A 23,277-nucleotide genomic window follows, 5' to 3' on the forward strand; every position below is an offset into this window, starting at 1 on the left:
ACTTGACAAGCAGCTGTCACTCAAAGGAAAAAAATGCAGTTTTAATTTTTCAGATTATAATCCTTGTCTTCCGGTATGGAAAACTATCTGATTACACATTTCATTTTGAACACCGTTCATCCCAAAGAGTCTTATTTTCTAATATAAAGTAGTCCACATGAATGACATTAACACTCTTAGTATAAAAACAAGGATTCAAAGTTCAAATTCAGCCTGGCACTATGTAAGCATCCACAATAGGACACCTAACAATAAGAGATCAATATCAAAACATCTATCATCTCATGATGCAATCAATTATCTGAAAAACTAACAAGAAACACATTCAAAGGACTTATTAGCCTTCAATAACTTACATCACATCATTCTTGTTTGATTGCTGATTATAATCTTTATCACAGCAGCCATAATCCAAAAACGGTTAAAAATGTTTATTTATAAATATCTTGTATAGAATGATGGAAAAAGACCTAACATCCATCAGCAAAACTAAAGTGTACTACTTATGGGCCTCTATATTTCAAATCTAAATTTACAAACAAATAATACTGAAAAGATGTAAGTTTTAATCTAAGACAAACATTTATCAACAATTATGTACAGCAACAAACAGAGAAACAAGAAATTTATATATAAAAATCTTTTTATTTGCAACAGAGAAAGAGAGAGCACAATGATTGAAGGGTCAGTTGATAGGTGGAGAATGTGCCTAAACTCCTGAGTAGTCTTCATGATGCTGGTTCAGAATTCAGCCTGTTGGAGTGGTGTGTGGCTGCCATGTATGAAAATGTCAAGTTTACAATGAAAATTAAAGAACGGAGGGGGTTAAAAAAAAAAAAAAAAAGACGAGTATTTGGGGGAGAAAATAGAGAGGAAGTGTGAAGGGATAGGGGATAATGTAATTGGTGTTATAGCTACTTATGAGGTATTTAATCCCACAAATACCAGCAACACCAACCCACATGATACAAAAATGGATCTCTTTACTGTACAAATTAGGAAGGAACAACCCTGGCTGTAAGGGCTGACCTGTAAGGGTTTGAAATCTTAGGCCATTCAACTAACCACGTGGAAAAGAAAATATTTTAATCTACAGAAGTCATTTTAATTTTCCCAACTATTATTATTACCTTGCTGGAGGCACCCAGAATCACAATCAGGAACCATATCAGGCACTGCAACAATGCACATGTGTTTATACTGCTGAGACAATATAATGTCACCAACACTAACTAAGCACTATATTCATTTATAAACAAGGCTGAAATCTGAACCAATACCTAAAGTATAAAATTATACAGCAACAAACATCCCTGTATATGTAAGAATCACGTTTGTTGGTGCCAACTGAAAGGCAGCCCAAGTACTACTAACATGTTGTTAAAACAAATTGATTGCTCCATGTCCATGAACTATGAAAGGTGTAGCTGGATTATAATGATGAAACTTTATTATACAGGCTGAACAGTAGATTAAATGGTTAACTTTATACAATGGGATAGGGGATATTTTACAATAGTCCTGGTTGCTTTAACAGTCATCAAAGTAGTACTTGCAGAAAGGAAAAATTCTGAATGACTTGAGAATTTGTGACATGAAAAAAGAAAAAAGTCCCTATATGCAAAAAGAGCCCTATGAAATGCATGCACACAAGTAAGAATATTACTCAAAACTAAGTCCTTTAAATGTAAACGTACCTAACTTTAAAGACTTAAAATTTGTAACATTGAATTTCAATTGAGTAGATTAGCCCCTGGCTGGTCTCTAGAAATACTGACCTACAGAGTTGGAAGAGCAACAAGATACCTGAGTTGCAAGAGGACTGGGAACAAGCAGAGTTGGGAGACCAGAAATTAATGCTGCTTGTAATGGAATGCTTAACATTAAAAGGGCTGAATCCTAACACTGGCCATGATTCAAATAGAGAGCAGATCTTTACTAACATTTTTGAGCCCCCAAACAAATCTCCAGTTAAATTAGGCACACACGGTAAATACATCTCCAGACACACCCAATAGCAAAGTATCATATCTAAAGAGAAGAAAAATTGTCCAGCAACAGTTGTTTTAAGGATTTCAGCAGAAGTTTTTTAAAAAATTCACATGGCAATATAGTGCTGCACAAAGCAGGGGTTTTTTTTTTTACAAGAAGGCACTGATCCAATCAATCCCCTACAGGCTATAAATGATGTTTAATTTTCAACTGCATACCATGCTCCTTCGAGCTGCTAGAAATAAAATCACTAATGTAAAATAATTTTATTTCAACTGCAACTATTGTTTAAATCTCATTGAGCCAGAAAACAATTTAGCTAAAACCCACATGTTAAAATTAATCCAATAAATTCAACTAACAATATAAAGTTATACATCTCACCAGGCCTTCTAACATGACCCTAAAAATTAACTAGGTGAAAAATATTCCTTAAACGTTTTTAAGTAGGCTTCTTTAAATTTAGCATCGGCAAACAGAATATACGAATTGATCAAGTTATTGGGTGGAGATTTGGCCTTGTTAGTCAAATGTTTGATCATACAAATTGGAGAAAATTTTGCAAGACAGCCTTTCAGAACTTATTATGCATAAACAGAAAATATATGCTGTAAATATACTACATAATAGTACTGCATATGACATTGGCTGCAGGGAGAAACACTAAGGAGAAGACAGCAGCAATATTCAAACCAAAGACAGCAGTGTGAGAATATAACCCTCAAACTAAGGAGAGTGGGTGGGTCAATAAAGCAATGAGCAGCAGCATAAAAAAAAAAACTTAAGTAGAATGAAACCCTGAAAGATAAAACCTTAAATAGGAAGGGTGTACCCGTGGTACCAGGATAAATTGGCTGGACTCAGGAGAAATGGACAGGGGGCAAATCTTGAAGAAATGCTGGCCACCACTATGTGTAGTTAGAATGACCTAAGTTGAAAGTTTATTTTGTGGTAGTACTATGGTATGCATCATCACACACGATATGCTGGTGGCAGACCTTGCCACCCACCTGGGGAGGCGAGGGCTTCCATCAACAATACTGTACACAGTCTTTGCACTTCGACCCAGAAGGGCTACAAGGTCTCCAATTATTCATCTTCCTCTTCCTCTTCTTCATGCTTTCTTTTCTTCCCTCGCTGGTCACATGCATCAGGATCTTCTTCGCCTTCTGACTCCTCTTCTGAAAAGAGTAAATATCAAACTCATCAAATCTTCAAAGAATTATTAGCACACCAAGTCATGACTAAGTGGTGAAGAAGAAAGGAAAAAAAAAGTGAAATTTCACTAAAATGAAAAATTATTATACAAACCTTCTTCCTCTTCTTCATCATCCTCATCAGCATCAGCAGGTTTAAAATCTGCACCATCACTATCCTCCTAAAATGAGAAAGGAAATATTTAAGTATAAACTCTTTTTGTGAAATTTTCCTAAAGCATTTAATAGTTACCAATTAAAAAATGCAGTCCACACAGGTTGGAGGAACTGCAGATATATTAAATTCATGTAAGATTAAAACCTAAGATTAAGCCCTATTCTAGAGCCAGGCTAGCATTCAACAGGTCTTGCTGTTGACTCTGATTATCTTCACAGCAATGCAAAAGCTTCATCAGGAAACACCATTGAAATTCCAAGTGTTATGCCTGACTGTATAATATATTAGGTTTATCATACTAACGTCTAAGTCATCTCTTTCCAAATAATCTAGACGTACATCTTCTTCGTTTTCCTCCTCTTCTCCGTCTTGTACTTCGTCATACACTTCGTCTATAAGAAAAAAAATAAAATAAGCAAATAAGTAAAAACAGCTAGAAATTATGCAAAACATTTATTACGAGTGACAAAAATTTAACTAAGTCCATAAACTGTTACTGATAAACTCACCTTCAACATCTACTTCATCGTCTTCTTCCTCTTCATCTTCTTCTTCATCCTCCTCATCATCTTCTTCATCCTCTTCATCATCCATATCGTAGTCCACTTCAACTGAAAACCAAGTACTTGCAAAATTAGATTCGCTAAAATCATTATTTGTTTAATTAGCAGCCAAATTAATAACTTCAAATAATCAATCTTCTAACAGTAAGCATTAAGATAAAATGAAGACAGCTTCAACTTCAACGAGATAATTTCTCTAGCATTTAATTTCTAACAAGGCTATAGAAACTTAAAAAGGATATAAGCACAGCAAGGCATTTACTACAATGCTCTATTGATTCTGCTATAATAAACTCTCCGTATATTTAATAAAGCCATACAAATAAGAACATAGGCGCAGGAGTGGCTGTGTGGTAAGTAGCTTGCTTACAAACCACATGGTTCCGGGTTCATTCCCACTGTGTGGCACCTTGGGCAAGTGTCTTCTACTGTAGCCTCGGGCCGACCAAAGCCTTGTGAGTGGATTTGGTAGACGGAAACTGACATAAGCCCATCGTATATATGTATATATATATACATATGTGTGTGTATATGTTTGTATGTCTGTGTTTGTCCCCCCCAACATTGCTTGACAACCGATGCTGGTGTGTTTATGTCCCCGTAACTTAGCGATTCGGCAAAAGAGACCGATAGAATAAGTACTTGGGTCGATTTGCTCGACTAAAGGCGGTGCTCCAGCATGGCCGCAGTCAAATGACTGAAACAAGTAAAAGAGAAAGAGATTTGTTAATAAAAAAAATAAAAAATCTTATTCTCATGGAAGGAATCAACCAGCATTGCAGATCAGTGAAATCAATGTCTAAAGAATAAGGGATTTCAAGCAATATAATGGTACCTTCTTCTTCATCTTCCTGTTCCCTGTTGTTCCGATCATAACCATCAAGGAACTGTAATTGTGGAATAAGTTTAAATAAAGTGTCTCTGTAGTTTTCAGGCTGTGTTACTTCACAGTTAAACAAATCCAAACTCCACAATTCCTTCAAGTTGGCCTGTAAGAAGAAAAGCAGTTATGAAACACCAAACTATTCGCAACTACTACATTTATATAAAGAGATTTTTTTGAGTAAACAAGATTATGTAATGGAAACAAAATTTGAAACAACTTACAAGAGGTTTAAGAGTATCAACATCTTTGATTTTATTTCCACTTAGGTTAAGATGTCGAAGTTTTGTACACTCCTGCAATTTTTCTAAACCACCAGATATGCGATTGTCACTGAGTTCAAGCTACAAATACACAAAAATGAATTAGTTTAACAGAGTTGATGGTACATTTGATTACAACTTGTGGAGAGATGAAGAATGGTAATTTTCAATGGAAAAAAAATAATAAACTAACCTTTTTAAGACTTTCCAGTTTGGGGAGACCCTTTAAGCATGTTAAACCAACGTTAATTAAACTAAGGAATTCCAAGTTTTCATATTCATCTGTGAGACCCTCTATTTCGTGAGCCCTGCAATTGTCCAAGGTCAGCTCTCTAACCTGAAAATAATAGCATTGTTTTCAAATAACCATATAAAAATAAAAATTGCAACAACTTAACGACCAGTAGTCGTCTCATGAAGGAGTTCTTTTTAGACTAAACGCAAGGAGATGCAATGCATAATGGCATACTTCTTTAAATTCTACCACCTCAGAAAGAATTTGAACCCAGAACCTAGAGGGACTTAACTCAATACCGAAGCTAGTTTAGTCCTGAGTGCCAACTCCTCAGACCAGGACGGTTGCATTTTTTTGTTTTGCTACTTTAAAATAACTGACAAGGAAATGAAAACTAGAGTATAAAATAATGTTGCCATTAAAAAATGTATATTTCATTGCTCTTAAATGCAATGACATTAAGAAAAGAAAATGTATCACTAAGACAAACATTCAACACATTGAGATTCTTAATGATCCCAATAACACTCTAATGACTAAATGAAGTATAAGCAAAAATTTAATAATATGATTTCTTTGGCAATCCTGCAATGCCTTGAAACCAAACAAAATACTAGGCCACGTTAATGTACCACCAAAAAGATAACGTGGTAAGCGAGCAGGATCGAAGATGTGCACAGGCAGCACAACCTCATTAACATAATCTAGTCAGAGTAGAGTAAGTCACATGACTAGTACAACCAACAAGCCGGAGCCCCGTTCATATAGTTATACGACCTTGATGGCGAGAGGCAGACAATTACACAGCACTAAGCAACAAACCAAAAATTCCTTGTATGGAAGGCCATCTCTAACTTGTAAAAAAAATTAATGATACTAACTAGTATATAGCTGATGCTTTTTGGTCGGTCTCTCCATCAATTGAACACGTACTGCTACGATATTAATAATAAAACGAACGATTACTACAGAAGAAAAATGTCGAGCGAGACACGTCTCCCACATATAGGCGGCGGCGGCGGGAGGTAATCTGGCAGCCAACAATGGCGGAATGACACAGAAAAGGCAAAAAAGAATTGGTCTCGTTACATTTTACAACAGTTTTAGGGGCTCCACTAAATACAACATTAAAGCTTTCTGGTAAGTCTGATTCTAAATCAAAATAAATTGAAAATAAAAAAAAAATATATATTTGTTCAAATTTTGTGGACTGAAAAAAAAAAAATTTATATAGCTATTGGCTGTTTTTCTTTTTTTCTTAATCCTTTATATTTTATAAAGTTTTCTCATATTTGAGAATAATCTTATAATGATTAAGAATAGCGTGGAAGACGATGCCAAAATGGCGCCCAACCCACATAATTTGCTCCAATATGTAATGATGCCTTTACACAATGTTGCTGAGGCGCAAAAGAAAAAAAAAAACCCCAAACAAATCGTATTTTTTTACGTTAGTTAATTTTAGTAGAAAAAAAATATTTATCACAAATTATAAAAATTCAGATCTTATCTAATCAGCCAGAGGAACTATTTAAATAGCAAAAGATTTGTCTTTAAAAAAACCTTTTTTTTTTAAAATCATTACAATTTTATTATTACATATATTCAGCTAAGTTCAACATAAACTGGAATTGTTTCATCTAGTGTTATTGACGCAATGTAGGTCATCATGTGTTGCTATTACTACCACATACGGTTACGACTCTACGCGAATGTTCGACCTGCTAGAAATAGCAGACGGATCTTTCCCCTCACAGAGGACAATGTTAGTCCCCGATATACATAAGATGGGATGGTCACAGCTGGAATGTTATTTAATTATAAGTGCTCGATCGGGACTGACCTGGAAACTAAACCACCAACAACCACCACCACAATACGGTTACTAATAATTGCATTAAGAAATGGGGGATCCTCTACGCGGTCGATCAACATGCTATGCTTAGCAACCAAAAACCTACCATCAAACCATGTTTTTTTTTCTCTCATACAGGGATTGCACAACACATTTCCTATGTATACATGATTACTTTGTCAGCCCCATCCCAACATTAACTTTGATCTATTAAAGGTAAAACGGGAGTAATCGACAACAAAATGTCAAAAGGTATTTCAGTCGGTAAAAGACACTGAATAAAATAAATAACAAAAAAGTTGCAGTTGCTGCCCTTTCAACATGGCGCCGGATGAGTTGCAGAGCGACCTTACAAGTCAACATCATCCCTCTTCCTCATCTTGTACAGGTGGGAGATACATACCCAGGTGTAGACCTTCTCTTCAGCATTTTTATTCATATAGATTATTGAAATATTCCAAAGGTTTTTTTAATTTTTATTTTACTTAATGTGGAAATAGTAAAATGGTTAACAAAAGGAAACCAATCTCCCAAATTTTTAAGTTTCTCTGCATGACAATTGTGAAATGACCATCCTTGCTGCCGCCAGTCAAATGATGTCGGGGAGAAATGAAATAAAATATAACATATATATATATATATATACACACACACACACACAAATGAAAACGTTTTTTTTTCTTATGGAATGGGAGATTTACCACAGATTTAGTAAGTCAATAACAACGAAAACAAAAAGTTCTTGACAGTTGAGGCGAAAAATTCAAACACCATACATTAGGGCAGGGTGGCTCTTTGTGAGTTGGCTCTCTTTATCTTTGCTTACTTACTGTAAACATGGCTTTATTGATGACATGACACTTACGCCGTCAGAATACACACAGCAATGATGGCGGCAGTCCGTTAGCAACAACTCATCACTACACAATTCCATCACAAGAAAAAAATTTCAAATTGTCGAAGATCACATTTAGTGTTTAGATTATAACCATGTAGAGGGAAGAACATTTACTCAAAGATACAGCCTCAGAATCCATCAAAACACGTACGAAAATTGAGGGGGGAGGAAAAAATATCAATGTGATGATAATCGCATTTACTGCTGAATTTGTAAGATTAAAAACCAAGTGCACCGAGAAGAGGCTGTCTTAGTTTTACAGCAGAACAGGCAAGATGGACAGTTAGAACGTGGTGGAATTGACGAGAAAAACATCCGACCATTCCACTCGGCGCAAAAAAAAAAATAATAATAATGCAATCTAATTTACCTCCCTCCCCCACTTCCCTAAACGTACGTTATAATAACACTAACATTCTTGTCAAAAACCAAAATTCCATGTATGATGGTCGGGGGGAAGAAAAAGTAAGGAAGAAAACAGTTAAGTCGTCTTCAGAAGTGAGGAGGGGGAAAAGCTAGAACAAGGAGCAGATAGACACCTTATCTAGTCCGTTACACCATGTCGGTTCTTGTAGAATTAAAAATTCAAGTTTGGTGAACATGCCAAAGAAAATATTCAAAACATACTTTCAAATCTATAAAGGAGACAGGTACCATTTATTCTACCTGACTGGCGTGAATCTATAGCTTTAATAACCTTTTAAGAGAAAGTGTAAGCTTGTAAAAAGATTGCAAAGCAATAAGTAAATGTTAAGTTTTTCAAGGCGCCATATTTAACCTTTTTTTTTATTATTATACAATGCCGGCGTGTGGCGCCGAGGAAGAAGGCTACAATACCCTTGTAGGGAGTCGTAATTTGGAAATATGAGTGGATAAATAGTTTTTACTAACTACGATCTAAATGGATGCACATTTTAAAGAATTGTGGAATATGAAAGCACATGGAGAGAAAGTAAGGGCGACCATAATGAACCAGAAGGTGACCAACAAGCATTGCATCGATACGCAGAAAATGCGTGTTTATATAAAACTTACAAAAGTAATTGAATAACATTAAGAAATGACAAAACTGATTGCTCTGAAAGACGAAGAAATTAACCAAAACAAGTCCAGATTATCGGCATCTTTAATGATAGGTAGGAAACATCCACGCGGAACAAACAAGATGAAAATATGTAGAGTCAACGCGTTATTTCAACTTTAGTTGAATAAATGGATGTCTGAATGAGCGTGGACACTAAACAATCAAGAACAAATCGGGACAAAACTAAATAAACTTTACCTCTTTCGGCGATTGATTCCGCTTCTCCAGCTCAATCCTTTTTCGCATGTTCATTGTGCAGCCGTTGTGTTGGCTTTGAGCTGTTGATTTATTATCTATTGTAGCCACTTTTCGTCACTAACCCCTTTCGGGTTCTGTTTGGTCTCAATATTTTTCTATCGGCTAGTTGCTAGTTATGTTGTTTTTTCTTTATGGCGGTGAACTGCACAGCCACGGCCTGTCTAAACGTTTGTCGTTGACTGATTGGATGCTACCAATATATATATGTGTATGTACGCTGTGTGCTAGTACTGATGAGTGAGCAGCGCTATTTAAACTATGGCCTGGCTGACGGTAGTAGTAGTAGTGCTAAGGCCTGCAACGTTTAACTGGGTAAGATATATATGTATGTATACATATGTGTGTGTATGCCTTTCGCAAGCGGTCCTTGCTTACTGGTAGCTTAATAGGCAAGTGAGCGCGCGGGTTGATCAATCAATGGTATATACAAGCCAAGTCTTATTGGTTAATATTTGATATTTCCAGCCGGGCTTGTAGTGTCATTAATATTCATGGTAACTCAGCCAATCAGCGCATTCAGTCGCTCGACCAGAGAAGCTTATTAACCAACCAATGAGAAGAAGCACGGATGACGGCATTTTTTTGTTCACTTTTTTCTTTCCTCAAAATATTATTTAAAAGTACGAAAATGTACTAATAGGAAAAATATATACACGCGTGTGTAAATAGACGTATTTATATATAGTTTTAAATGTCCACTGAGCACCATCTACTTCTGATGTATCGTTTTATTTCACTTTTACAATGCCAAACGTATCCATCACATCAGGGAGAAATGTTTATTTCATTGACATTTCTATAATACAACCAACGAGAAAAATATTTTTAATGAAAATTTACGGGAAAATGATAGAATGTTATTCTCCAGTATAATTGGAAATCAACCGCTAATTTGAAAATAAAATGAATATTACATGTTGTGCATATGTGAACTGTCAAATATTTAGTGTTGGTGTTTCTTAAATTACAAAATAGATTTTCATCGAAGTATATGTAAAAGTATTTAAATTAATGTTTTTCTTATTTGTTGTCACAAATTTTTAACATCTAATTTTAATATTTAGTGAATTTCTTTTACTGTGTTATAAAATATTAAACATAATATAATTTATGATTTACATATCTATAATTGTAAATGTGCTTCCTCTTGAAGTAGCAATCTAAAAGAAATAGTTCGAGATAACAGAAAAACGCTTTTTGTTTTCTTCTCCGGGGAAACTTTCAAATTTTCCTATTCTAGTTATAAACAGTTTTCAGTTATCCTTCATATGTTGAAAGCTACAAATTTTATGGAAGTCACTAATTGTATTTTTCATCATATGAAATTTGTAAGGTGTTAAATATTCTTATATTCATTTATTGATTTAAGATTCTAGTTCTCTTCAAAAGTTTTCTGGAAATAAAATGTGTATTTACATTGTATCTACAATGAAAAACATTGATATAACATTTGTTACAACCCACAAATGTTGAATTAAAATTTGCTTCTCAAAATTAAGGGATTAAGATCTTATTTCATTACATGGATTTTTTTTTTAAATTAACATCCAGAATAAGTTAGTTGATATTTTGGGTCATTATGTCCTAAATACTTCATGTCAGTTTATAGATGAATTATCATTTTAAATATATAAGACAAATATTTTGTATCTATAATTTTTCTTAGTGTGCCAGACTAACCATTGATCTTTTCTGTATATTTTGAAGATTAATGATGTAAACTTTTCCTAATGGAACTTAAAGGAATAAGAATAATTGCTTAACATGGCTGTTAAAATGATTACAAGTATCCTAAGCAAATTTTTATGATCTTTTATTATTGGCTTCACTTACCTGGTATTTGTTTTTTTTTTGGGGGGGGGTCTCATTTCACAAATAACATTGTACAAAGTCTAAACTTGATGTTTAACATATAAACATGTTGAAAGTTTGACTTCAGAAATTCTTTAAATCAAAACAAAGTTACAAATAAAAAGATATTGAAAAAAGGAAGGTTACCCTATTTGTTGCATTTCCAACTCAACAGCACCAATACCTTAACATTCATGCTAAACAGAAGATAATGAAAGGGCGCAAAGCATCATCAGCATGATGATTGATATTTTCCAAAACTGTCTCCTTTTCTTCTTTTACATCATTAGGTTGTAATGAAACTATATGATTTTGTCTCACTAAATCTAAAATCTATTACTGCCTGTTTTTCATTTTCTTCATGGACCTATAATATCTTGTATTTCTCCAAAGCAATAGCGAAAGTTCAATAGGAAAAACAATAAACTTTTGTTTTAATATTCATTGCTCATAGGTGGTGTATGTGAATTAGTTGCATTCCTTTTGTGATACTGACCCCTAAAAGATGAATTTGCAAATAATAGTTTCAAATTTGGCACAAGGCCAGTAATTTCGATTACAGTATTCAACTGGTATTTATTTTATCGATTCCGAAAGGATGAAAGGCAAGGTCGACCAATATGCTAATAATGAAAATTGTTTTAAGGGCAAAGTTTCAAAATAATAAAGGGGGAAAAACTCCTTACTGCTCCCCAATTCTCAGTAATCTATTATTTTACGGTTATGATGATAGTGATGTATTGCCATTTATGTATGTACAAATTGGAGCTTTTTATGGTATCATATTAAAGAATTTGAAAATATTTTAAAGTAACATTGTTGACGAAAGGATGAAAAAAATACAATAGATTTATGGAGCAGTAATTAGGTGCATTTTGCCAATAAAAATATTTTAGCATGCAGAATGCATTTTAAAACTTACAATACCATATCTTCGATAGAAATGTATTGCATTATTTCATTCAGAAGTTTAGAAGAAAGGTCAAACATCTGGTTTTTTTCCCCTTTCTTCAATAGATATGAATATTTATTTTCCTATGTTCTATTCTTTATTCAAAAGATATGATAACCGTTCTAATTTCTACTTATGCCTTTCGTGACAAAATTACAGGAATTATTTTTTAAAAAATACAACCTAAAACAACCAATTGAAAAATAAGAATAAAATATTTCTTAAAATAAAAAGAAAAGTTAATTTTCTATCAAATGTCTTCAGAATTTTTCATCATCAGTTCAAAAATTTCACAAAAGTACATTTCTCAACTTGGTAAAATATGACACCTGGGCCAGATAGCCCAAGGGATGAAAGTTATACAGGTTCAAGAAAGCTGGCCCTCAAGGCAGAAATCAAAATGAAGATTGATAGGGAAAAAATCTGTTTTCCAGATATGACACAAATACATCAGTGTGCAAAGAAATACATCCGAAACTGCTGAAGAATATAATGATTTACAAAGAGAATTTGAGATGCATTGGGTGCAGCATTAGATTCTTTTATTATGCAACAGATATTGCTGAATAAGAGTAGTTAACTCTGAAAAACTAATAATTATGAAACTATTTAAAAGTAAAACATATACATAAATGTATGTAAACAGATCTATATTAACATATAATTTTAAATATCCACTAAACAACAGTAGGTTGTTACAGAAATACTCAAAAAGTGAAAAGAATTGTTGAATGATAAATAATAAGTAAGCTGTGTGACAATTTGACCAACATTGACTACTGAAAACCTAGGTACTAACTGCTGATTAGATTGTGTCACTATATATGTAAACACAGAGTTGTGTACTTAAAATATGAGACGTCAATCATGCGTTGTTTAAAAAAAATCTGGAAGAGAAAAAGTGAGATACTGCTCCTTAAAGATTGTGTGTTTTTTTTTATCATGGACGATACTGAAGTGCTTGAAAATTTATGCAAATATCCAGATTTGCTAAACCAACAAACATGGAGTATTGAAAGATTTGAAGCAGAGAGACTTTTCATTTGTCTTTGTGGTGTTTTTTTTAAGCTTATATAATTTGGCTATGTGGTAAGAAGCTTGCTTCCCAACCACATGGTTCCGGGTTCAGTCCCACTGCATAGCACCTTGGGCAAGTGTCTTCTATAGCCTTGGGCCAACCAAAGTCTTGTGAGTGGATTTGGCTGATGGAAACTAAAAGAAGCCCGTCATATGTATGTATTTGTGTGTCTGTGTTTGTCCCCTCCACCATCACTTGACAACCGATGTTGATGTGTTTACATCCCTACAACATAACAGTTTGGCAAAAGAAACCAATAGAATAAGAACTAGGCTTACAAAGAATGAGTCCTGGGAGTCAACTTGTTCGAGTAAAGGCAGTGCTCCAGCATGGCTACAGTCAAAATGACTGAAACAAGTAAAAGAATAAAAGAACTATATACAACTTACTACTTCTGTATTATATCTATTTTCCAGCTAGTTAACCTAAAACAGATAGAGTTATGTGCCTTGCCTTGAGGCACAATAGTATCTAAATGTGAAAATTAAAGACTACACTATCAGTAACCAAAGACTTTCACCTCGTTTATTGTGTCTGTTTCAAATTATGAACATACATTGTGTTATATGACTGAGGTGAAGCCAGAGTGTTGGACTGTTGATTATGCACAGTTAATTCAAAATTTACAATTGGAACCCCTAACAAAATTACTTGCCTTTATAGGTTTTCTAGTCTCACTTCACAAATGTGTCTTGCAGTAGGAACAGTATCTAACTATGAAAATAATTACTTCAGTAATTAAGCAATTCTACCCATACCAGCAGGAAAAGATGATGTAAAAGTGCATACATTATGAGAAAGTGGAAAAGATGCTAACGAGTATCATGGGTTCATATATATTGTGGGTGTGTTGATGTGACTTTAGATAGTATGTACATACTTTGCCGCCTAGCTGATTCCAAATAAATTACAACGCTTTTACATACCTACATTACAATAGTAAAGCCTCAAAATGTATTCTAGCATCTGGATATCTGAAGAATTCCTTATGAAAATGATTACATTACTATTGTAAGGGGTTCCTACCATCTTCACACGTTTATATCAACAATTGATCAATCTGAAGTGACACAAACACTCTTCAAATATAAAGGTAAGTATATTAATGATTTCAGAGAAATGAAAGTTTGAGATAATTTTGTCTTAGCCTGATTCAAGTATTCATCAAAGTCAAATATTTTGGTACTCATCAGCTGTTAAAATTTCACATGAAATTCAAAGATCCTGTTAGTTAATTTTTTTGTTTTTGAAGAATTCAATAATTAATTTGAATGTAACATTTAATTGTCCTGGTTTCAAAAAAAAAAACAATTCCTTGTGTTACTGTCCTTGAAGTAATTGGTCACATTTCTTGCTGCTGTGGAATTTGGTATTGATTGAAACAGAAGTGAGAAAAGTTGAATGGTGAGCAACTGATATTTGCATGAAGTTGTCTTGCCTATTTCTTTTAGCCTGTGCATAAAATAACGAATGCCAAACCATGAGAAGAATATGAAGACAATTGAACAGAAGAATAAGCTAGATAAATATATTGAAAAACAAATATAATTATCATAGTCCTGATTTCTTTCCCTTTTATTTTATTGATTGACAGATAAGAACCATCTCATTTTTCAGTATCAGTAATTTATACACTGTATAAAGAAGTATTAGTGACCTCCCTTTAAACCCTCCGTTTCGTTATCTGTGTTATTATTATTAACCTATTTCTAATTGCTTTTCAAAATATATCCACATCTCATTTTCTCTACATATACCTTATATTATGTTGCTGCAGCACGGCTTCTCTATGTTCTCATTCTTTCTGTTTTTACCCTTCCATTTTATCTATATTATCATATCTTTTACTTAATAAATTTTAAAAGATTTTGAATAAAATTATATTCAATCATTTCTAAAATGTTACGAAACATATTTCACAACAGACTTCTTTTATACTAATAAAATTGTTATAGAAAGTACTTCTACATTTAACTGTATTGTTATAGTACTTACGATAAGGGATAAACCAGTGGTCTTCAGTCACATGTCACAAGGGGTATCTAGTTGCACCATGGATTTTTGGAAATATTTTACTTTAGAAAATGCATAGTAAATTGTTCAGCAAGTTGAAAAACAAGTTATTGATAATTTTGTTAACACAAGTGTAATAAATAAATAAAACAAGCATTACTTTTTTTATATATAAATTTCTAACTAAACGTTTTATTAAACATTTTTTTTGCAACTTTCCATGCAAAGTGCACCAAGTAATTTCTATTTAATCTCCAGTGCATTACAAGGTATTAAAAAAAAAAAGAAACTAGTGAGTGAAATTATACACCTTAATTATTAATTACTTTAAAATAATTCTTTAATTTGAAACTTAATGATGAAAATCTTTTTTCATTTAGTATTAATTTCATTCATAGGCACAACACTGCATATTTATATCTTCATTAAGAAAATTAGCAACATAAATTAAACTGCTACAGTGAGGAATTTAAATCAAATTACAAGATTCAGCTCACTAGGGGCTTGCCTCTACATTATAGCACATATAACTCAAGGATTCATTATCAAACAATTTATTTTTCTCTCATCGAGCAGTAATACATTTCCACCCCATACTATAGATAGTGGATAGAAACCTGTGAAAGCAAAAAAAAGAAAATAGTCTAGTTGGAGTAAACTTTTAAATTCAAATTTTAGTTAACAAGTCCACTAGAATATTGACTAAACATATTCATTTTTTATGATCCCATGTTTTGACCAATATCTTGACTTTCCTAATTTGACACTGCATTTCCAAACTATAAGCAAAGCTTATATTAATACCATCATATGCTGTTCTATGCATTCAGTGTAGGTATCAATTTGAAGATACATCTTTCAGTGTGCTATTTTCAACCACTCCTGCATAAATACTAGTTACATAGTGCCACTGTTTGTCAGAAAGTACAGGTGAAAAAGATTTCCCATGCTTCCAGATTCACTAGGGGCTCAAAACTCTCGGATAATCTCATACTATTGTAATCCCACATCCTCTTCTTACCCAGCTAATACAGGATTTTGAGAGGCCTACTTATAGTCACTATCCACAACTGGGTCTCTTATATGAATCAACATATTGATTACTGGCAATTCATGATATATATTATCTTCTTCAGCTTCATAAACAAACAATAAAAACTTATAAAGTGTCAATTTGAGAAAATTCTACACTTCTCTACAAAAAAAAAAAAAAAAAAATCTCTACTAACCTGCAAGCAAGATTTTTTTATTTTCTGAGGAAATACAATTCTCTTATGTATGTATAATCTATTTCTTCAATGCAAAGTAAATCTATATTTCAGCTTTACTCAAAATAATATCTGTACATATATAGAAGCAACTCCATCACCAATCACTTGTCTTACCTGAATATAAGCAATAAAGATTTTCAGTTACTCTGACTCAAAGTTACTCTTCTTTGCATCTCTAATTTCAACCACTCTCTTAATTTTTCTAATCACCATCTACTTTCTGACTGTCTCACATACTATGGCCTTTGCTTTCAGAAGTAACAAGCTGCCAAGCCTTTTATCCTGGCTACCAAAAACAATCCTTTCTCCTCCTCTCATTACCTTTACAGCCTGACGTATCCTGAACTAAATAGTTTGCCCATTTATTCCTAACTAATAAATTGCAGCTTTTTTAAACTCGTTCTCTATCTATGTTTTTCCCTCAGACATCAATCAGCAATTTTTCCAAATGAATATCAACTGCATCAATTCTATCAGTCGAAGAGGGTTTACAATGTTAATGGGCACTATCTGACTTCCACTAACTAACTAATAGAAAAGCAAAGTTAATCTACCTACAGTTTATTTATGATTCCTTTGATATTTATCATTTAAGGCCAAGATATCATAGTATGAAGATCAGTTTTCACAGAGGTAAATCTGAAACTTCATTTCTTTTATGCCTCACCATTAGGAAAGACATATTTGTCAGAAAGACTATTAAGACCATGGATCATGATTAAACATTACACCTGTTAGAGAGAGGAGACAGCTTGTTTGTGAACTAGAGGATGGAGAGTGTCTGTGAGTGATTAATGCCAATCAGTCAGGTACACTTTTCTGGATGCAAAGTATGCTTGCTTCATTTCTTTTGTAATGTTTGTAAATTCTATGCATAAAAGGTTCGTTGTCTCACTACCAAGCACAAGTTCTATACAATCTACTCTTCACTCTGAAAGAGAAAGAAACCTTTTGCTACCAACATAGATAATATCTTTCTGAAATTTATCCATGCTATTCTTTTACTATTACACTTTTGAAGCACTCACTTTCACTGCTATTTAGATTACCTAAGTAAAGAAAACTATCAACTATTTATAATGAGCTTTCTGAGTATTCAAAGGAATTTATTTTGCTTGTATTCTTACTACTAATTACTCCTGTGAATCTTCCACATACACAATCTAACTTCATTATCACCAACCTGTGATCATACAACACCTCTTGCACATCATATGGAATTTCTACCTGTTCTTTTGCTACTTATTGAGCACAATGATTACTCTGATGGTAGTTAGAGCCTGATTTCTTCCTGATTTACTAAAACTTAGTCATTGCTAAGTTTATTTTGAGGCATCTTAATTCTAGTTTTTGCTTCTCTGTACGGAATTTCTTCTCTCAATCTTCAGATTCAGTTATAAGAATCAGGTCTTATGTGGAGTTCCCACGAAAAACTAATCTTAAACTCCTCTGTTATGGCCAAGTCCTCTCAAGGATACTGAGACATGAACCCTGATGAAACCCTATCACATCCTTAATCCTTGTTGACTCACCTTGCTGACTGCATTTCTGTACATGACTTGTACAACCCTCACAAGCCATTCATCTGTCTTAGTTTCCTTAATGACCACTAAATAACAGAGTGTGTAACTTTGTAGAAGCCCTTCATGTCACTAGATATAGTGGCTTGTATCTAAATACTTCTTCAATTGTATCTTGAAGAAGATGACATTAGTTACTCCTACCTCAAAGCTGAACTACATTGTCATGAAGGTGAATTCTCTTCCAAATTAATTGTGTTCCAATTCTTTCCATAACTTTCATAACCTGGTCCAACAATCTGATATCTATGTAATTACCTCTCTCTGGAGCACTTCTTTTGCCCTTGTAACATTTGACAATGATACTAATACACCAATCACTGGATATGACATTCTCCTGATTAGTTATATGAGTTACTACCAGATTGGCAATGTGAATAACTAGCATGAACCCTAAGCATCTAAGTTACTATTCATCCTGGACCAACTGCCTTCCTTGTATTTGTGTCCTTGTCTATACTTGCTATGGAACTTTCCTTCACCAATATATAGCCATTATGTATGCAATTAATTTAAGTCAGTGAATAGTTAGATTAAATCATGGAAAATTAAACATTGAAGAACTGATGAGCATCACCTAAAGCATATTCTGACCTGAAGACAATATGTGAAATATCAATTCAGTAATTCATTGTTATCTTCTGCTTTATTTCATTAATAGAGACTATGTATAGAGTAAAATACTGTCACAACATATTATCAGTAAGTTTTATTGATACATACTAAAATGACTGACTAACAACTCACAACTAACTTATAACCAAAAATTATCCAAAAGCTCTCAAGATTAGTTTTGCTCCTGTTCTGAAGTATAAGCAAAAGTCTTAAAATAATCACTAATATTTTCTGTAACATTTTTGTTTAAATTATTTCTGACATCTGAGAAAATTTTTTCAGAGCTTTTAACATGATTAAAGCACTCTATTTTCAGTCATTTTAATTTGTGTTATCCAGTAACTACTTTAATCAATGGTCTTGGCTTATACATTACAGTTTATGGATTTTATGAATTTCTGCTAAAACTAGAAAAATGCCAATGAGATGGACAATGTTAAGTAATATTTTCTAACACAAAATAACTGAAGTATCATATTGACACAATGTCACAAACTTACAGAGAAATAAAAGACAAAATTAACTCTTGCAGGATTTGAACCCATAACCTGATGCATTGAAACTACAGAAAGCAGTTTTGTTTGAGATACAACCATTTTTACTACTCTATGAATTTTTTTGATAGTTTTTTTTTTTTTTTATCATTCCAAGTTACAATAAGCAAGATTTTAATTTTAATTAAAAATTGTCATCAAACTGGATACCATAAAATATTTTCTCCAGTTTTACATTTTGGTCCTGATTTCATGAATTTCTGGAAATTTATTATACAGAAACACAGAGGTTTGGGAATGTATGAAGAGTTAACTAATTCCAAGCTCATTATAGAATTCAGTTACATGAAAAGCCTTCAACTTGGAATCAAAATCAAATTAGAAACTTGATTATTTTCAACTTACCTTTAAGGTTTTTGCTATCCACATAAAAGGACCCTAAAAATTAATGACCTTCCACAATGTTATTTGTTGTTGTTTTTTAACAAAATAAGTCCTTAAGATGAAAAAATATATTACACTCTTGAAATGTTAACAAGCTAAATCTCATTAAATCAATACATTTTTTTGCTGCCATTTAGCTGGAAAAAGAAGTATCATTAAAATACCTTTAAACATAAGTGTCATGGCAACGTAACTAAAGAGCTTTAATGAGATGTAACTTTGAATTAACCATTTTGAAACCAACCTGCCTGAGACCACCTTCTTGTTTTAAATTAAGTGATCTAAATTAAAGCCATCCATTACAATTTCCTGTTAATTTATGTTCCAAAGTGCAGATAAATAACAACAAAATTACTTGAAATGAAAGTGGTGCATTTCAACAGAAATATAGTAACAAAAGGGTTAATTTTACAACCATACATTTCTTAAGTTATCTTTTTCCTTATGTGGAATGAATGAATCTTACAACAAAACTTGTTTGCAATAAAGCTAATTAAAACTTGAGGATATATATACTTTTGAATTTCTCATTCAAATTTTGATGAGTAAATCTTATTCTGAACAACATTAAACCTGTTTAGTTTCATTTGCCTAGATTATATAGTTACTTAGATATTTACATCTTAAATGATATCAAAAGATCAAGATTTGAAGATTTTCTACAAGAGAAAGTTTAATCTTGAGAGCTTTTAGATAACTTTTGGTTCTAAGTTAATTTTGAGTTGTAAGATAACCATGTTATGAGTCAATAGGGCTTAATGATGATATGCTGTGACAGTAGTTGTCTCAATCCTTGTTTGAATCCAATATTTTACTATATGCATATTTCACATGCTGCTTTCAGGTCAGAATATGTTTTAGGTGATGCTCATCAGCTCTTCAATGTTTAATTTTCCATGATTTAATTTAACTATTCACTAGCTTAAATTAATTGCATACATCATCGTTGTTTAATGTCCGCTTTCCATGCTAGCATGGGTTGGACGATTTGACTGAAGACTAGTGAAACCAGATGGCTACACCAGGCTCCAATTTGATTTGGCAGAGTTTCTACAGCTGGATGCCTTCCTAACGCCAACCACTCCGAGAGTGTATATAATCCTTAAAATTTCTAGAATACTAATAAACTAAATTCTAAAATATGCTTTTAACACGTATACTTTTTTTTTTAAGATTCTAGTTCTATCATAAAAGTTGATATAAATTATATTAAGCTGAACCTAATCATAACATCTGAAACCTAAAATATTGTGTAATCACTAAAGAAAGGCTCCTCAAATGATATCAAACTTTTTGAAACACACCCTATTTACCTGAAAGGAAACATTTTATTCATAATCTGTTATATAAAGATCAGTGATCTCTAAAACTATAATCCAATAATATCAGTAGTAGCAACAATTAACAATTCAAAATATTAGTTACAATGATTAATAATTAATAAAGCATAAAAATAAATCACTAAATATTCTAAACTCAAAAATGTCTTTAAAAATCTTATTTTATGTGTAATTATTATCTTTTATCTTTTGCCTGTTTCAGTTTGTGGCCATGCTAGAGCACCACCTTGAAAAAGTTTTAGTTGAATGAATTGACTCCAGTACTTTTTTTTTTTTAAAGCCTGGTACTTATTCTATTGGTTCTTTTTACTGAACCACTAAGATACAGGGATGTAAACACACCAACTGTTAAGCAGTAGTTGGGGGACAAAGACACACACATATATATTTGACGAGCTTCTTTCAGTTTCCATCTACCAAATCCACTCACAAGACTTTGGTCAGCTCGAGTGAGGCTGAACCTAGAACCATGTGATTGGGAAGTAAGCTTCTTACCACACAGTCACACCTGTGCCTAAAAGTCAAGTTATCTTTGATAGGATTTGAACTCATTTTGCAGAGTACCAGAATGAATATTACATGGCATTCTATCTGATGCACTAATGACTCTGCCAACTTATTCAAATTTGTCATTATCAACTCCAGTTATCAATTATCAATTGCTTATATATTGTTAATTACAATACATGAATGAAGATGCTGAGACCTTGTAAATCTAAAGAGCCTTTTCCTTTAGTTACTGCATAATATTTTAGGTTTCAGATGTTAGATTAGGTTTAGCTTAATACAATTTATATCAACTTTTATGATAGAACAAGGATCCTAAAAAAATTATAAGTGTTAAATCGGTATTTTAGAATTTAGTTTATTAGTATTCTAGAAATTTTAAGAACAGGTATTTTTTCCTTTCAAATTGATAAAATTTCTCTTCCAGAAAATCTTTAAATCTTGGTCTGTTGTATGCAATACCTCAATTTTTCCACTTCTATTGTTACTGCATTGGCTTACAAATGTCAACTGCATCTCATTTCCATTCATACTAGAACAGGGTTGATATGGAGACTAAACAACTTCGTACAACACACATAAAATTCATAATTTTAACATTTAGGTCAAACCAAAGTCATTATAAGATGATATTATTGATGTATTTTTTGTTTAGAAATAAATACCATCTTCACCTAAAACAAGGATATCAGCCACCATTCCTATTAATAAATCATTGAACTTAATCTTTCAAATGGGCTGTTCTTATTTATTTATTAGCAGAGTACCCATCAAAAATGACTGAGCTTATTATTTCTGATTCCTTTAAATAACTTTTTTTGCAATTCTTGTTGCATTTTCTTCTGTTTTGTTTTGTCTTTCATCAGTTGTTCTCATTCTCTTTACTTCAAATCTTCACATACTGCCTTTTCTTCTCTTCTATATACTACTTTCTTCTTTCATTCAAATTTTCCTCCATCTCTTCTTTCCATTCTCAATGCTTTCTTCCATAAAGAGACACATTTTGATAGTATACACAAATTCCTCTCTCTCTCGCTCTGGTCTAAAAGAACAACACTAACCCCCGATACCATCATTTTATGCAAGAAAATGCTCCTCAGTGTCATTTTTGTCAAAAGATGTGTATATCCTCTGGAGACTTCTAAACATGCACAAAAAGTACAATGAAATAACAGATTCAGAACTGAGACACATTTGCAATATTTGTGGAAAGTTTTTTTTAAGAGAGTTTCCGGGCTCAAAAGTCATATCTGTTCTCACTTGAGAAGTTAATGCTATATTTGTGCTTGAAGTGGTCAAGCTTTGTTTCAGAGCAGACTGCCTTCATATATATATATATATATATATATATATATATATATATATATTATACAGACAAGAAGGTAATATTTCAAATGCAGTATAGCTGTGAAAAGAAAAAGTTGTCAGTAGACAGCCATGGTACTCAAATCCACACCCCTCAGATACCGCCTTATAAGGGTAAAATACCCAATCTTTCTGCTGTTTTCATGGTTATACTGCATTCAAAATATTACCTCCTTGTCTGTATAATACAATACACATTCAACACTTCTAAAAACAAAAAAAGTTTGTTTACATATGTTGTTGCATATATATATGTACGAAAAAAAACAATAACAGACGAGGACAGGTGGTGTAAACAACAAAAGGATGTATTAGTATGACGCTCAGGAATACGGAAAATCTTTAACGTTTCGAGCTACGCT

The 23,277-nt window shown here is 32.8% G+C and overlaps 1 protein-coding gene and 1 long non-coding RNA gene across 4 annotated transcripts in view; one reads left to right on the forward strand and one right to left on the reverse strand.

Moving 5' to 3' along the window:
* Positions 1–625: 625 nt before the first annotated feature.
* Positions 626–23,277, reverse strand: part of LOC106882784 (acidic leucine-rich nuclear phosphoprotein 32 family member A) — a 38,494-nt gene continuing 15,842 nt past the window's right edge. Inside the window, exons 1-8 of one of the 3 annotated variants that reach the window (XM_014933569.2) lie at positions 9,346–9,827; positions 5,269–5,412; positions 5,037–5,156; positions 4,765–4,918; positions 3,876–3,977; positions 3,706–3,758; positions 3,304–3,370; positions 626–3,173 (exon numbers count right to left, since the gene is read on the reverse strand). In XM_014933569.2, the coding sequence (XP_014789055.1) occupies positions 3,082–3,173; positions 3,304–3,370; positions 3,706–3,758; positions 3,876–3,977; positions 4,765–4,918; positions 5,037–5,156; positions 5,269–5,412; positions 9,346–9,399 (786 nt within the window). In that variant the 5' untranslated portion in view covers positions 9,400–9,827 and the 3' untranslated portion in view covers positions 626–3,081. Of the gene's footprint in view, positions 3,174–3,303; positions 3,371–3,669; positions 3,759–3,875; positions 3,978–4,764; positions 4,919–5,036; positions 5,157–5,268; positions 5,413–9,345; positions 9,828–23,277 lie in introns of those variants that run through there. The other 2 variants (XM_014933568.2, XM_052974198.1) reach the window with 2 other exon arrangements.
* The window catches only part of LOC128249751 (uncharacterized), a 30,310-nt gene continuing 12,532 nt past the window's right edge, over positions 5,500–23,277 (forward strand). Inside the window, exon 1 of the long non-coding RNA XR_008265845.1 lies at positions 5,500–6,450. This is a non-coding gene — a long non-coding RNA (uncharacterized LOC128249751). The remainder of the gene's footprint in view (positions 6,451–23,277) is intronic.

The sequence above is a fragment of the Octopus bimaculoides genome, chromosome 18 (assembly GCF_001194135.2).
Source record: "Octopus bimaculoides isolate UCB-OBI-ISO-001 chromosome 18, ASM119413v2, whole genome shotgun sequence".
NCBI classification, from domain to species: domain Eukaryota; kingdom Metazoa; phylum Mollusca; class Cephalopoda; order Octopoda; family Octopodidae; genus Octopus; species Octopus bimaculoides.